Source organism: Brassica napus, chromosome A3 (assembly GCF_020379485.1).
Source record: "Brassica napus cultivar Da-Ae chromosome A3, Da-Ae, whole genome shotgun sequence".
In the NCBI taxonomy this organism is placed as follows: domain Eukaryota; kingdom Viridiplantae; phylum Streptophyta; class Magnoliopsida; order Brassicales; family Brassicaceae; genus Brassica; species Brassica napus.
Genome location: NC_063436.1, coordinates 2,366,465 through 2,383,585, shown reverse-complemented (window position 1 = coordinate 2,383,585; position 17,121 = coordinate 2,366,465). Strand labels below are relative to the sequence as shown.

Here is a 17,121-nt window from a genome sequence, read left to right as displayed (position 1 = left end):
TGTTATGAACAAAAACCACCTGAAATTCGAATTCTATTTCGATCTTACTATGTGCATATTTGTAGTTTTCCTTGTGAAGTTAAAGAGAACATATCCGAGGTTGATGACGCAAAGTAAAAGAGAAACAAAGGCAATTTTATTTTTTTGAAAAGGAACAAAAGCGGCGTGATTCGTGAATCCAAAAATGGCCAGAAGAGAAAATGAAATAAAATAACTAAATTATATATAATGGAACCCGTCCCAGTCGAAATCTCAAAATCCGCTTCTTATTTCTCCACGATTAACACAATTCGATATTACTCAAATAGTCAAATCCAATCAAATCAAATTAATATTTATTAACTAATATTTAAAATTTTAAATATAGAAAGAAACAACCAAAGCTGAACCAAATACCATTCGAGTACTACCGAGCCACATCCAATAAAAATACAATCAAATCTACAAAACATTTTTTTTTTACAAAACTTTTTCTTGATCAACAAATTTATTAAAATTTTATATCTGTTTAGTGTATATCATCATAATACATGTTATCGTACTGATTCGTAAATTATATTTAAGATGTTTTTTAAATAGAAAACTGAGTAAAAATAACTAAGGACAAATCAAACCAAACCGATAAAAAAACACTTCTATTTGTATTTTATCTATAAGTTTAAAAATTTAACTCAGTTGTAGAATTAATTTAACATATACGGATATACCCAAAAATAAACTAATCATAATAAATTTAAATTTCATTAAACTTTATCTTAAATATACATATTAAATATAGATGTAATCATGTAAATAGAAATGTTACTAGAGTATTTGTCATGTATATTGTTTAGTTTCGAAAGAGAAAGTATATCGACCAAACCGTAAGGACATCAAGCCGAACCCAAAAACCAATCAAATTACAAACAATTTTATTTATTTTCGGTTAAAACATTTTTAAAGATTCTCTAGAACGTCAAATACATATAAAATCTGAAAAATAAATATACTGAACCGAAACGAAACTGTAAAACGGATTGTTCTCTAAAGTCTAAGGGGGTGGTATTGAATCAAGGAATGTAATTGAATTTGAAAGAATTCTTAAGTAAGAACTTTTGCAGTATTTTAAAAGATTTAATGAGATTTTAATGCATTTATCCAATTCTTTTTATGATGGATTTTAAAGGAATATACATTAATTTGATAGAATACTAATTCCTCTAAATTCTATGAAATTCCTCTAAAGTATATTCCTCTAATTTAAAAAGTTCACGAAATTATTTATTAATCTTAAAACTGAAAGAAAAATAATAATTAGCACTACATTAGTTTATTGGTTGTAACAATATACTTTTATTAGTTCTTTCACATACATACGTGCAAATATTTATTTTATAAAAGTAGATTATATGATATATACACACGTAAATGATTAAACATATAAATACAGAAATAAAAACTCATGATATACAAAGATTTATGAAATAATAAATGGAGACTATTGGAAAAAACGCCATGAACTAATGATAAAAAAACTAGTATATGCCATGAACTAGTACTTTAACGTTTGGGAAAAATATTTTTTTTTAGATGGAATTTTTGCTTTGTGAATAGATATGCAGTGCTCTATATATATAGGAGAAGTGATCTAGGTTTTGTTTCTTTAGAAATATATAAGAACTATTTTATAGGGATTTATATGAGAGATAGATCTAATTAAAAAAAAACGTTTTTAAAAATGCTACGTACTATTTTGTTGAGATTTTATGATAAATGCTATTTTGTAGGGATTATGTTATTTTTCTTTTGTTATTACGTGAGTTTGTAAAATGTAGAGGGAGAAATGATAGGTTGTGTTTTTCTACGCTCATAGCAAATCTCTCCATATAGGCAAAGAATTGTTTCTTTACATTTCTATAGGACATTTTCCATTAAATTCTTATCAAATGACATTACTACAAAATCTCTCAAATATTGAATAACAATAGAATTTAAAGTAATTAAAAGAATGATTACAAATGCTTAATCCAATAACACAAGAATTTAAAAGAATTGATGAAATCAATAATTGAATAACAGTGGAATTTAATGGAAACTTAAATTCCTTCTAATTCTATCAAATTTCTAAATCCAATACCCCCACCTAAACTCTTTGGTTGTGATTACTTTTTTTTTTTTGATCAACGGTTGTGATTACTTAAGTGTTAAAGAAGGCTTTGGGTTTCATTTAAAAGCTAATTGGGCTTTATTAAAGCCTGATACTTTTTGTGTGTGTACAAAGCCTGTTACCGCAACACCATTCTATACATCCATTTCCACCTTCGATATTGTTTTGTTTTTACTTTTTATCAAGACACTTCCCATTCAGACAAACTAGTACACAGCATAGGCACATGTACAAATACAATACTACCGCAACACCATTCTATACATCCCCCAACAAACATATTTATAAGCAAATCTTGGACCTATAATCAAAGAAACAACAATTTCAAGTACTAAAGAACCTGGCAACCACACACTCCTCCATAAATTCCAAGGCCTTTACTGATTTAATGCATCTAGGAGTCTTGTACTGACCTATGGAAGCACCTTGTGAGATGAAGAAGTCCATGAGTGAATCAAACATCCCTTGACGCACCACTCTTATCTCCAGAGGCCCAACCGAACCGTCTTTGAACCGACACCTCTTGTAAACATTGTCAAGCGAATCCTCCATCACTGAACAACACTTTGAGAACACCTCTTCACTGAGCTCCACATTATTCTTCTTGTTCTCTCCCTTTTTTTCCTTTATTTCTAAGTAAATCACGTAGTGACCCGGAAATGTTGAGGTGTCAGCATAGCTGGTGAAGTCCACCAGAATGAGATCAGATAACTCCAGAACGAGCTTCGCTTGACTCAATGCCTTAAACAAATCTTCTTCGTTGGTTTTATCACTATCGATGCTTAAGACCACGTTCTCTCTTCTTACAAACTTAAACTGAGGCGCGTTGTTGTAGAAACCAGTCACCACAAGAACATCTCCCACTCTCATTCTATACAATCCTGGAAAAAAAAAATTCAAAATATTTAGTTAAACCATATAAGTAAAATATATTGAATTTTGTTATGTTTATTAATCTCACCGGAGAAGTTGGTGACTACTGGTTCATAAGTGCACCCAAGTTTCACATCTTGAAGGTCAACCACATCGCGCTTGTCTCCATCCATTGTTATGAACTCAAAGTAAGACATGTTAGGCATGAAAGCGTAAGAAACATCTTCAGGTTTGCATAGAGGATCTACGTTAATCCCGAACGTGGTCTCCGAAGAACCGTACGTTGTTGACACGAGAGGCAAGTCGCTGCAGTAATAGTTCAACGTGGGAACGTACTGTCCCATTGAACCAGTAACAACGGTTTCAATATACTTGGTGTTTGGCCAGAGTCTTTTGACTATACCTTCCCAAGAGTTCTTGTTGCATATTGTTTCAATTGTGTCTGCTAGGTCTGGACGTGGCCCTTCAAGGACTAAAGACACCGAACTTCGACAACCGCGGTCTGTGATCCACTCGCTGAGATGGCCTGATCTGATGTTTGAACACAACTCTTCCCAATAAGTTTCAAGAAACTTGATTGCTCGGACCATGACTGAAGCGAAGATGGAACCCATTCTCACAACCTCGTCTCTTTGGAGCAAGCCACATAGCAAATGGCAATAGAGACTTTGTGTGTTGTTAGAACATAATATGACTTCATCAGGGCTTGTGTACGAGTAATACCAGTTAGATGGTCGGTTCTTGAAATAGTCGCTCTTGAAATAGCTGCTGGTTGCGACACGAGCAGGCAAGCCAGAAGGAGTAATGGCTTCTTGTTTAGTGAAAAGAAACATCATTCCTTTTCCTTCCTCCAAACCTTTCACATGCCTAAGAATAACAAAGAGGAGATTTGTTATAACCAAATATCAATACAGAGAATTGTTATCACCAACCAAACAAGAAAATAAATAAATTGACCTACTGTTCCAAAGAATAATAAATAAATAAATTGACCTACTTGGTTATAACGTGCATACGAAGATCGTATGCGAATGTTAAATTGTGCGAATGTTAAATTGTCTAAGTACTTGTGGTTCCATGGCATCATCTTTTGTGCACCTCCTGAAGTTCCCGAACTTCAAAAATACAAAATCAAGAGTTTAGTTTTTTTTTGGTTTTTGTATAAGAAATTAAGAACTAATCAATTGAGAGAGCATCTTTATGTACCTTAACAAGAAACCGGTAATAAGGCGGGCTGATATGACAGCTGATGACTCTCCATTAACGACACGATCAATGTAAGGCTTAATATCTTCATAGGTCACCACCGGTACGTTCTTCTTGAAGAGCTGTTTATCAAACCTATCCATGTGAAAACGTTGGAGGTACTCAGTTTTTAGGTTAGGTGTGAGTATCTCTTCCAAAAGTTTGTCTTGTATTTCCTTCACGTTGAAAGTTAAATCTTTCAGCTTCTCCTCCCATCTCTCGTTGTTGTTGGATATTGGCTTCATGTTTGCTTCTCTCTAATTCAGATGAGAATATAATACTTGGTCATATATATAGCGATAAAATAACTAAAATATTCGGTTTGGAAAGCAGAGATTGTTTAGATGATATTTTGACTCTATAAAAGTCTTAGCGAGGAACACAATTTTATATGTTTGATTGAATACTAGACTCAGACCTTACCGTGTGAACCGTGCTACGTAGAATAATAATACACGTAAAATATATGAGAAATGTAATGATATAGAATAGGAATCAGGAAAGAAATAATTGTTTTTTTTTTTACAATTCTATAAGCTTAATAATTGTGTAATTGTATGTGAGAACGCTAGTGATACGAATCTTAAAACGTTGTTAAACTAAACTGAATCATGGAAAATATATGATTTGATTGTGAGAGCAATAAATTAATAATGCTACAAGTTTATAGAAAAATATGTAGATCATCATCTTTGGTGCATAAGTTTTTCATGCATTCACTTTTTGAAATATGATTTCATTTTTTTTACACCATTCATGTTTTAAAATTAAAAAAGAAATATCATGATAAACTCTTCGTATAAACTGATCCTCAATGTGTCAAAACGTTTAGAACTTCAAAATTATTTTTAATTATTTAAAATAATTTAGACAAGTTATCTAATACTGATTATTCAACAGTCAACGTTTTGCACCAGTCATTACATTAAATATGAAGAAGATCAATAGAGTCAGGAAAACGTGGAAAAATAAAAGGAAATTCAACAAGAAATTTCTGCCACGAAATATTCTTCCACATTAAGTTGAAACTCTTGCTCAAGAAAATAATATTCATAGACAGAGACAGGGACCAGAAAGACTCTACATTGAGAGTTCAATAATTCTTGTATTTTTTGTTTGTCAACCGATAAAAACTATTTAGTTGCGACTCTTGTGAGTCATGACGAAAGTGTTGGCGACTAGAAATTACAGACGAAGTTTCAGTATAGTAATAACTAATGGGAAACATATAGTTTTTTTGTGTGATAAGTATACCTTTTTTGTTAAATTGTAAATATTCACTAGTGAAAATGAAAGATGATACATTAGTTCTTTAAGACCAAAAAATGTGAAAAAAAATCTTAAAGAACAACACATAGGATTAAAACTGGAACAGTTTCAACTGAACACAAGACTTTTAAACTTACCTGCAGCAGACTCTTCTCTCGTTTCCAGATTTGATTCACTCGATTCAATGGACTTTTTTTCGTTTTGGAAATTTAGTGTAAATGCACAAGACCAAAACAAAGGTTAAAACTAAAAATCAAGAACACAATAGCATAGTACGATACAATTTGGTAATGTTATTGATATTATATGGTTCTCGCGTTAGCTCCGATCGGAGTCTTATCCAGTTCAGTGGTACTATGTTTTAATTTTTAACTGAGCAACTCGAACATGGTTAAATCATCTTAAACTAATAATACAAATGCGTGTTTAGCTCAAAAGAGGAAAACAATTCTTGTCTTTATTATCCTCTCTATTTTCTATAATTATAAATCATATAACATTTGTTTTCTTATTCCAGCAAGTCTATTCTCGTTTTGTTCTAATGTATACGACCGTTTCTTCTTTTTTTTTTCTCAATTCAAATTATATTTTTGACATACTTATTTTTAATACATATTTCAATAAAATATACAAAAGAATTATAAAACACCAATTGTATACTCTCTATGTATTAAAAAAATTGATCTTATAGAAATTGCAAACATATTAACGAAAAAAAATAAAGGGATTATTTGTGAAATAACCAAAAAATAATGATAAATTAGATTTTTAGTAAGAAGTTATGGAGAGATAGGAAGAGAAATAAGGAGAAAGGGGGAGGGGGGGATGACTTTGGTTAGTTAGTGAATTTTTGATTTTTTTTTTCTTGTATATCGGGTCTAATTTCCCAAAAAATAAATACAAATTATCTATTGATTTTTAGTTTTTTTTTAAGTTTTGTTTGCTTTTCAAAAAGTTATACCATTCATATTTTAATTTATATTTTAGTTTTAAAGCAGATACATTAATTAAAGTTAAAACACCAATTTTGACAAATATGAAAGCAAAAGTTAAAATATCAAATCTTTTGTATACGGAAGGAGTATTTATTAACTAGTTTGAAGTTAATATATTTATAAATTAACATTTGATCATTTATCAACATATAATCAATTTTGTTAAAAAGCTAGATATTTTAGTAACTTTAAAAACTAGGTTAAGATCCGCGCCTAGCGCGGGATGAACATTATATATAAAAATTATTTTATGTATTAAATATTTTTACATATTATGAAATAATAAATATATATTGAATAATTAAAAGTCAGTAACTATTAAATATATAATTAAATTAGTGTGAACATATAAATCAATTTTATTAATCTAATTTTTTTTAATATTTGATAGGATATGTAATTAAATTTAAATGATACTAACATACATAGTATATTTTTAATACTAATGTCTATTAAATGATGATTTCTACTCATATAGTTTTTTTTTTTTTTGACAGCAAAAAACATTTACAGACTCAACTTGACTCTGTAAACCAAATCGGTAACTCCATATCCATGTGAACGACGAAAGACGGTTGTTTCCTAGCACTGCGTGCTAAGCTATCCGCCCGTAGGTTCTCCACCCGTGGTACATGAACGATGTTTGAGTTGATGAAACTTCTTTTTAAGAGCTTAATGTCTTCCATATAGCTTTCAAATGCTGGCCATTCTTCTGGTTCCGAAACCATCTTCATATAGTTTTTTTTTGATCATTTGTATCTTTTATAGAGAAAAATTTAAATTACTGATAACAAAATTTTCATTGTGAGATTAATAGTTTTAATAATTTATAATTAAAAAAATAAGTTATCAATGTTCGTTCAAAACGTTTACCAAAAAATTGTTCAAAGTAAATTTTGAAACTAAAAGATTTATGTATTTTATATGGTTTATAGTTTAATTTAAAACGATATATATATATATATATCAATCTTAATAATTAATTAAATTATACTTTTCACTTATATAATTTTGTAATCATTTGAATGTAAGACTTTAAACAGTTTTAGTAATTTATAGTCGCTTTTCAAAATTCAAAATATAACATATACAAAAAAATCTAATTTTTTTTATTATACGGTTATTGTGGTTGTTTAATTTATTTAATAGTTTAAAATTAAACAAATATGATAAAAGATACACTAATTTTTATCAAATCTTTATTATTCAAAATCATTAATGTCATATATACTTTAGCCACATTAGGCAATTCCGTAAATTTTATTTAAGGAAATAATGAAGTACATTAATAATGAATTTATTGTTAGTTTAATAAAAAAACTTATTATATAATTAGATGGACCAACATATTTCTCTAATGATTCTAAGAATCATCCTAGTGATGACATGTGGCTACAAAAAGAAGTTGTAATGCTTCTCAAATAATATATAAGGGATTAGGGCTTATTTGCTAAATAGCCAAAAAAAATGAAATTAGATTTTTAGAGAAAGAATAGAGAGAGATAGGAAGAGAAAGTAGGAGAGAGAGTGTGTTTTAGTTAGTTAATGAATTTTGTTTTTTTTTGTGTCTACTGGATACAATTTCCCTTAAAATTACGTCTCCCAACAAAACTACTTCGGGATTTATAGGCTACATTTTCCTAACGACAAAAACGATTTTGACCTTCCAACTAAAACCTTAAATTTACATTTAATAAAGAAAACCTTTTATTAGTGGACTTTGTGTAGAGGGATATTGCCTAGAAACAAACTGGAAAAGAAAACGAATTTTCAGGTAAATTTCAGCGTTGAAAGGTATTTTCTTAATTAGCAACAAGGAGTTAAAGATCATTTCTTAGTGACTTTCAGTTTAGTATGGTGACTTGTGTCAGGTAAGGACGTCTCCATCTTCTACTATAAGTCTCCATTTTCTTAGTTTAATATGCATAACCTGAACCAACTCACCAAACTTAAACTAAAGAAAACTTAGTTTAATATTCATTCTCTGTCAAATGCTCTCAGCCTCACCTAAAATTTTAGAAGATGTTAACATCATACGTCTATTTTCGTAGTAGTTTGGCAAATTTGAGTGAGGATATGTTTAGAATCTTTTTTAAAAGAACCCATTCTATCAACCAGTCTCAAAGGCAAATTATTGCTTCCAGTTTGGTAGTACTGTACTATGTTGTCTCTACCCCGGGGGAAGAAAATAAAGTTAGGGAATCAAAACTGTCTTTACATATGCTGCTAAAATGCTACATTGACTTTAATCTCGTATCCGTGTAACCAACTTGGTACTACCGTCTACGTAGCTCCATCTCATTCCTAACATGCAAATGCAATTTTCCAAAGGGAGGTATAAATGTATAATTAGTTGATACGGGTGAGATCTAAGCAAACCGAAAGATCGGACATCTGTTTCATCTAAATGGACTTTTACCAATTGGGCCTGACATTATGGAACTTCCTTGTTTAGACCTTCTGAAAATCCTCGGAGGGAGTTTTGGTTGGTTATAATATTTTAAGGTTGGATTAAAAAATAGATTTTACGAGAGCCGTAGGCCTCCTATGTCTCAGGTCTAAAAGGAGATGAAAGAGGGGACAGCTAAAAAGAAAAAAAGAGATATTAGGAGTCATTTTTATTAGAGTATACTAGGTCGGAAATCATTTGAGATATATAATGATGCGAGAATCTGATTAGAAAGACCAGAATCAGATAGAATAAATTACGACATGTTGAAAATATGAACATGTTGGTTGGTTATTTCGAAAACGATATACTAGTGTTAAGTACCTAACGATGATGAAACACACTACTGACAGGCCCGGCTTAAAAAGTATTTGGCCCCTGTGCTATACAAAATTTTGTTTACCTATGTTAGTGAATAATTTAAAAAATTGGACCCTTAATTTAAAACTATTTAAAAAATGAAGACCTTAAATTAGTAAAGAAATAATAATGAAAATATGAGGACCCAGTGCTCTTGCACCTCCAGCACCACCCCAAAGCCGGCACTGACTACTGATAAACAATGGTTTTGATAATTGTTACCGAGTACAATCTTTTACAACGGAGTTGAACAACACATTCCAAAGTTGCTAACTAAGATATAAGGCGATTTTGTCTATTAAGTAAATGAATCAAACAATATATCTTTCTTTTTTTGTCGTCTGGTATTTTATTCATAAAACCAAATAATTACATCAGTCCAAAGAGGAAAAACCAACAGACCCACAAAAGCAAAACAACATAAAACCCTAAGCCCAAACATGGCCCACAAACTAAACCACTCTAGAAAGAAAGAGGTTCAGAAACACCGTCTTCTTCTCCACGTATATTGAAAAGAAAATATGGGATCGACACGCGTCAAGAACAGCAGACACCTCCTCCAAACCACCGTCGTAAGATTCAAGCCGGAGTTTTCCATTCACCGGAGACATAACTCATCGGAGCCAGAGAACACATCGACGACCAAATCAAAGGGGACTGAGGGTTATACAAAGACAAACCGGAACATCACCGACTTGGAAATCCCCATCGGAACAAACTAATCGAGCACTCCACCGGACACACCGGAACAGAAGGCTCAAGATTAATTCTAACAACGATGGTGATAGATCGTGAAAGCACAAAGATCATTACAAACAAAAACAAAAATTAAACAAATCTAAACCGGATAGATCTGATGCTAATTTATAACAATCATCGTCGGAGATAAACGATGAAAGTGAGAAGATAAGCCGGCCATAACGGTGCTGCGGAAGCCATCGCATGCCGGAAACAGAGCTGGCCAAGAAGCGCTATGGAAGCCGTCACTTGCCAGAAAAGGAGCCGGCCAAGACGTCGCTAAAGAAGTCGCCGCTTGCCAGAGTCGAAGCCCGATAACCGGGAGTCAGAAAGCCGAAACAAAACCGGCGAAACCAAGGAGTCTCTCTCTCTCTCAAAGATCGAAGAGAGATAAGAGAGAGAGAGCTCATTCTTTGTGAGAGCATATGTGTACAGCAGAGATCATACATTTGATTATCTAGCAGCTGGAGAAGAGATCATACATTTGATTAAACAAAAGGGATACTGAATCTGTAAAGTCTGCAAAATCGAAAAAAAAAGGTGAAAGATCTTGGTGTCCATTTTCCCCCTAATTCTTCCACTTTTGCTTTAATTTTTTTTTCCGTATTAAGAGAAATATTTTCTAATAAAAATATTTAAAATAAAATGTTTTTAATCATTTATTCCCCACTGACCTCTCTGTCTCTCCGGAACAAAAGGTAATGGAGAAGCAACCAGAGGTACGGGTCCCACCACCCGTTCTAAATTAATCCACCCCGTTAAGCATCGCGTTTCCTACACGCACCAAGTTACCTTACAAAACGTGACTCAAAGCGCGTGGGGTATATCCACAGTCTTTGTTTTCTCAGAAGAAGACCACTGTTTACAGAAAAAGTACAGTCTCAGTCCTCTTCCTTTTTAACTTGAACCTCCTTGAAACGACGCCGTCTCCTACCAACCTTCATCCATCTCCGGCAGTAACTAAACTAGATAGTTTCGCCTCCTTTTCCTTTACGGTAAAAAAACTTTCAAGCATACGGTGAAGTCTTTTCTTTTTCTTTTGTCTCTCTTCTCTTCTCCCGACACACTTCTCCACTGTTTTTTCTTGATTTCACCGAGTGTTCCGTAAGAAAAAAAAACAAGCTAGGCTCGAGACTTGCGAAGAGATCATCGTGCTTTAGTCCTTTTAGCCCTTTCTGGAAGCTTAGGTGGAGGGGAAAGAAGATCTCTTTTTTTTTTTTAACTTATCTCTGTCTGTACTTCGTTTATGGAGTCGGTGTGAGAGATAAAGGTCTTGCCTTTGATGTTTGTTTGGAACAAGAAGAAGAAGAGGGAGTAAAGATTAGCTAAAAATGCATTTCACAAAGCTTGATGACTCTCCCATGTTCCGCAAACAGGTTTTGTTTCCTACTTATCTTGTTGGTCTCTTTCCACCTTTGTCCTCATCTCTCGAGTCCTTTAGCGTCTCAGGTTAGAGTTTGGTGGTTTTATTAGGCAAGATTTATCCGGAATTTTGAGTGTCCACCGACCGACATCTATACCCCCCCCAACACTAGATTAGAAAGGTGTACACTTAGCTAGCAATTCTCATACTCACTGATTTAGTCAGAGTTCTTCTCTATATACACTCTAGAGGACAAGTAAAAAAAGATTGCAACTTTAAGTGTAAAGGAAGTTCCTTTTTTTTTAATCTCAAATTCTCTCCAAATACTTGAGTATAATTACAGCGTTGTCCACCATAGGATTGTGTTTTGCTGTTTTCTTTGTGTTATGTACTTTTCCTTCTAGTCTTGTGCTTTATCCTTTTGTATGAAACAGTTACAAAGCATGGAGGAGAGTGCAGAAATATTGAGAGAAAGAAGTCTCAAGTTTTACAAAGGCTGCCGGAAATACACGTATGCTCTAAACTATTCACATTGTAAATGTGCATCCAGAGTTTTCTTGAGAATATATCTTGCAACGTATTAAGGTTGTGTTTCTTTTTTTTTTTCAGGGAAGGGTTAGGAGAGGCGTATGATGGGGACATTGCTTTTGCTAGTGCGCTTGAAACATTTGGTGGAGGCCATAATGATCCTATTAGTGTGGCCTTTGGAGGTATGTATGATTGACTTCACTTAGCCTATTGAAGCTCTTAGTAGCATATTGTCTGTTTGCCTACATACTCTTTGCAACTCACTTCTCATGATAGACTCTAACTTGTTGTGGCAGGACCTGTAATGACGAAGTTTACAATTGCGTTGAGGGAGATTGGGACTTATAAGGAAGTTCTTCGGTCACAGGTATGCTAGTCTTCTCTCAGATAACTCCTCTTTGGTATCAGTGTAGGATAGTTTTGTCTTTCCTCAGCAAATGTAGCCTCTATATAGTTTGCTTCATCTTAAGACATTGTATAGGTTTTTAAATTAGATAAAGTCTTATCACTCCAATTATTTGTTTTGATGAGTTCTCATTGTCAGGTGGAACATATACTGAATGACAGATTACTACAGTTTGCCAATATGGACTTGCATGAGGTTAAGGTACAAGCTGCTTGCTTTCTTCTTGTCTGGATAGTTATTTTTTGAGTACAGTATGCTGGTGTGATTTAGTACTATAGAAAGCCAATGAATGCGAAGGCTATGGTTAAGTTTCTCAGGCCTGCTTCTATATTGTGGATAGTCTAGATATTTCCTTATTCCAATTTTTCAAGGAAGTCTACCATGACAATGTTATATTTGGATATGCAATCCTGAGAGATCATTTTTTGCCACAGGAAGCTCGGAAGCGCTTTGACAAGGCTAGCCTTACCTATGATCAGGTATCCCTTTGGAAAGACTAAAACCTAGGTAGTAATTGTTCATGTCACTTTTCTAAGCACCAACTCTTACTAGGAATCAAATTTGTAGCTTGGAAGATAATAACAATTCGGTCCATGCTTCCCTAGACAGATTAACTGACTAACTTCCTATTGTGCTTTAGGCCCGTGAGAAGTTTCTTTCGTTGAGGAAAGGTACAAGAAGTGACGTTGCTGCTGCTTTAGAACAGGTATGGTGCATTCCAATTTTTTTTAGGCATACCATGTACTTTGTTATTCCTTTGTGTGATAACTAACATAGACATTGTCAGGAACTTCACACTTCGAGGTCTATGTTTGAGCAAGCTCGGTTCAACCTTGTAATATTTTTTTCTTTGATCTTGATTTATATTCTCTATCACATTCATGTTACTGTTTGAGTAATCTTTTGTTTTCTTTGGTTCCTCAGGTGACTACACTTTCAAATGTTGAAGCTAAGAAAAGGTTTGAATTTTTGGAAGCAGTCAGCGGAACAATGGATGCACATCTTCGGTACTTCAAACAGGTAAGTTTGTTAGCTTCTTCAGAATTTTAAAATTAGTCTTAAAAGGTTTGTGTTAAAATCTGAATGTGTCTGCTTTCAGGGTTACGAATTACTTCATCAGATGGAACCATATATCAATCAGGTCAGTTTAATTCTGTAACTCTCTTCTAAGATTATATATGTGTCTTCACGTGTAATGTGTTGAAAACGCTTAGATAGTTATACGTCAACTCTTTGTTTCAGGTCTTGACCTATGCAAAACAGTCCAGAGAAAGGTCAAACTACGAACAAGCAGCACTTAATGAAAAAATGCAGGAGTACAAAAGACAGGTTGATCGAGAGAGCCGGTTTGGTTCAAACGGTTCTAATGGATCCCCAAATGGGGATGGTATACAAGCCATTGGTAGAAGCTCTCACAAAATGATAGACGCTGTAATGCAATCTGCTGCAAGGGGAAAGGTTGATAAATTCTTTTGTACATATATGAATGAGAACATATTTAAAAAAGTGCTATTAACACTTCTTGGTTCTTCAGGTGCAAACAATACGGCAAGGTTATCTCTCTAAACGGTCTTCAAACCTGAGAGGAGACTGGAAACGACGGTTTTTTGTTCTTGACAGCCGGGGAATGCTGTACTATTACAGAAAGCAATGTAGCAAACCATCTGTAAGTTTGTATTTATCTTCTTGAACTATTCTTTGTAGACACTGACTTAGTTGGTTTGATGTTTAGGGTGCTAGCAGCCAGCTGTCTGGACAGAGAAACAGCTCAGAGCTTGGGTCTGGACTTCTTAGTAGGTGGCTTTCTTCGAATAATCATGGTGGAGTACATGATGAGAAGTCTGTAGCTCGTCACACAGTGAACTTGCTTACTTCAACTATTAAAGTCGACGCTGATCAATCAGATCTGAGGTTTTGCTTTAGGATCATTTCACCTTCAAAAAACTACACGTTGCAGGTTTGATCCAGAGTGTTTGTTTGTTGCTGCCTTAGACCTTCAACTTTTAATAATTTTCACTCAGTGTTTACTTATGTTTGTCAGTGCAGGCTGAGAGTGCACTAGACCAAATGGATTGGATAGAAAAAATCACTGGAGTTATTGCATCACTACTTAGCTCTCAGGTTCCTGAACGGGTAAGTTTTATTTTTATAATCCCTTTGCATTGACCAATGCAGTTTTTGATGATTGTCCTTCTGCTGCATTTCAGTGTCTTCCTGGTAGTCCCATGGGAAGTGGCCACCACCGCTCCGCTAGTGAAAGCAGCTCATACGAAAGCTCTGAGTATGACATTCCTAACACTGAAGAGTTTGTATGTGAGAGGAGCTTTTTGGGGTACAGTGAAAGGCCATCAAGAAACTTCCAGCCACAACGGTCCATTAGAAAGGGTGAGAAGCCCATTGACGTTCTGAAAAAAGTCTCTGGGAATGACAAATGTGCAGATTGTGGAGCTCCGGAACCAGACTGGGCTTCTTTAAATCTAGGGGTTCTTGTCTGTATAGAATGTTCTGGTGTTCACAGAAACCTTGGTGTGCATATATCTAAGGTAAATCACTAGAACCCTTAGTTATATGTTGATTTCGGGATTTCAGGATATGCTATACTCCTCGGGACAGAAAGAAACTGCAGATTTTTTTTAGCTAGAACCGCACTGTCTTTTCATAGAACCCTTTGTTGGTTGTTCTATTCCGATCAGGTTTCACAGCGCAGTAATAGAATGACCTTTCGATGAAAAAAAATAATTATATGTTGGTTCAATAGTAACTACTAGTCCATATATAAAGTGAAGAAGTCCATCAGAATCTTGAAAGTGACACTTAGCTTTGATGTTCATTTGCAATTCAGATTGTTAGAGCTTAACCTGAACTTGGTTGTTGATACAGGTTAGGTCACTTACTCTTGACGTGAAAGTATGGGAGCCATCTGTTATAACTTTGTTCCAAGCTCTTGGAAACACTTTTGCAAACACAGTCTGGGAGGAGCTGCTTCATTCAAGGAGCGCCTTCCACGTTGAACCAGGCTTAACAGGGTAAAAAAAAACTATGTTTATAATTGAAATTTTTTACCTTCTCACTCATCCAAGAACCTTAAATCACCTAGACATAATAATTGTCAGGTCTGATAAATCAAGGGTCATGGTCACTGGAAAACCAAGCTATGCTGATATGATATCTATCAAGGAGAAGTATATACAAGCTAAGGTTCTTAAAGCTTCTTACCCTTTATTTTAATTACTTATGTTGGAGAATAAGTGAAGCTATATCAATGCTTTTTTTTTTGTGTCATTTTCACAGTATGCTGAGAAGCTATTTGTTCGGAGATCAAGAGACTGTGACTTCCCACAATCAGTTGCACAACAGATGTGGGAGGCAGTGAGTGGCAATGATAAGAAGGCGGTTTACAGGCTTATTGTAAACGGTGAAGCGGATGTGAACTGTGTGTATGACCACCAATCATCATCCACCTCTTCGTTAACGCTTTCAAGAGTAATGTTAATACCAGAGAAGCCGCCAACGCGTGAGGACGTGCTACTCAGATTAAGAAACGAGTTACTTGATAGAAACTCTTCAGGCTGTTGTTCTTCAAATGTTCCTCCTGAGGAAACTGGAGGCTGCTCTCTGCTTCACTGTGCTTGTGAGAAGGCTGACATTGGGATGGTGGAGCTTTTGCTGCAGTACGGTGCAAATGTAAACGCTAAAGATTCAAGTGGTCAGACACCATTGCATTATTGTATTCGAAGCGGCAAAGCGGTAGTAGCAAGACTGCTTCTCACGAGGTGATATAAGAAGAACCGCTTTATAACATCTTCTTGTGCTATATCCTTTTGGTAATAACACAAAGTGTGTGTATATTTTGCAGGGGAGCAGACCCGGAAGCTGTTAATGGGGAAGGAAAAACAGCTCTTGACATTGCTGCAGAGTCGAAGTTTACTGATGCAGAAGTCCTGGCTCTCCTTTCAGAAGCTGCAAACGGTTACAATCACAGACAGTGATGATAAAGATAACATAAGCTCACGAACTCTTGGGAGCTACGTTTCCCCATCATTACTTTCAGAGTTTTAAGAGCCAATCAACACTAAGAGAACCTAATGTACACTGGACTCTGAGCAAGCTAAGCCCCCCCAAATTAAGTTTATGTATTGATGTTTTGTGATGGATATAAGCTGATTATTGGGAAGTTATAGTGGATTGTGTTGTGTGTATTTGATGTAAGACTATAGCATCTTCAGCTTGTGGATTGTTCATTTCTGCAGAAGTGTTAACCATAAAGTATTCATTATTAGCTATATAATTTGGTGTTTTGTTTTTTTCTTTTAAATGATTGAATCTGCCCCTACAGCCTACTTATTCACAATATTACTAGTTTTTGAGTCTTTTGATCACTAGCTATAAGCCCTAATTATTTTTCTCAGTTAGGGTTACGGAGACGTCGGTCCCAAGATTTGTATTTTAATTGTGTTCAAATCTGAAAACAAGACTTCGCACTTAAATCACTTTTGAATAAAAGCCTACACATAAAAGCTTTTGAATAAGGAGAAAGCAGATTATACTCAGACAGAGACAAAGGGAACTAACTACCTTTTGTGTAATAATCTCACACGCTAAGACAAAGTGCGCACATCCCCGAGCCTCCTTCACATCCAACGGTTCTCATCTCACGTTAGCTTATCTAAACCAACTGTTGAACTCTCCTTTTTGGCAAAAACCCCTCTTCACGGAACACGATGTCTTGCTTTCGGCCACTCATGAAAG

General features: G+C 34.4%; 1 protein-coding gene and 1 pseudogene across 1 annotated transcript; one reads left to right on the top strand and one right to left on the bottom strand.

Moving 5' to 3' along the window:
* Positions 1–2,205: 2,205 nt before the first annotated feature.
* Positions 2,206–5,827, bottom strand: LOC106431930 (annotated as a pseudogene).
* A 5,130-nt stretch (positions 5,828–10,957) lies between these two features.
* Positions 10,958–16,687, top strand: LOC106431954 (ADP-ribosylation factor GTPase-activating protein AGD3). Its single transcript, XM_013872802.3, has 19 exons — positions 10,958–11,451; positions 11,873–11,949; positions 12,048–12,148; positions 12,263–12,333; positions 12,511–12,573; positions 12,807–12,851; positions 13,013–13,078; positions 13,160–13,207; positions 13,297–13,392; positions 13,472–13,513; positions 13,615–13,830; positions 13,907–14,038; positions 14,105–14,329; positions 14,419–14,505; positions 14,580–14,915; positions 15,253–15,398; positions 15,486–15,570; positions 15,664–16,145; positions 16,229–16,687. The coding sequence occupies exons 1-19, from the start codon at positions 11,407–11,409 to the stop codon at positions 16,359–16,361; spliced, it is 2,496 nt and encodes an 831-aa protein (XP_013728256.2). The 5' UTR covers positions 10,958–11,406; the 3' UTR covers positions 16,362–16,687.
* The last annotated feature ends 434 nt before the right edge of the window (positions 16,688–17,121 follow it).

Bases quoted from the DNA above. Each gene is read 5' to 3' on its own strand.
- LOC106431954 (XM_013872802.3), top strand. From the start codon at position 11,407: ATGCATTTCACAAAGCTTGATGACTCTCCCATGTTCCGCAAACAG. The intron at 11,452-11,872 runs GTTTTGTTTCCT...TGTATGAAACAG, and splicing joins CTCCCATGTTCCGCAAACAG to TTACAAAGCATGGAGGAGAG. The intron at 13,079-13,159 runs GTATGGTGCATT...AGACATTGTCAG, and splicing joins TTGCTGCTGCTTTAGAACAG to GAACTTCACACTTCGAGGTC.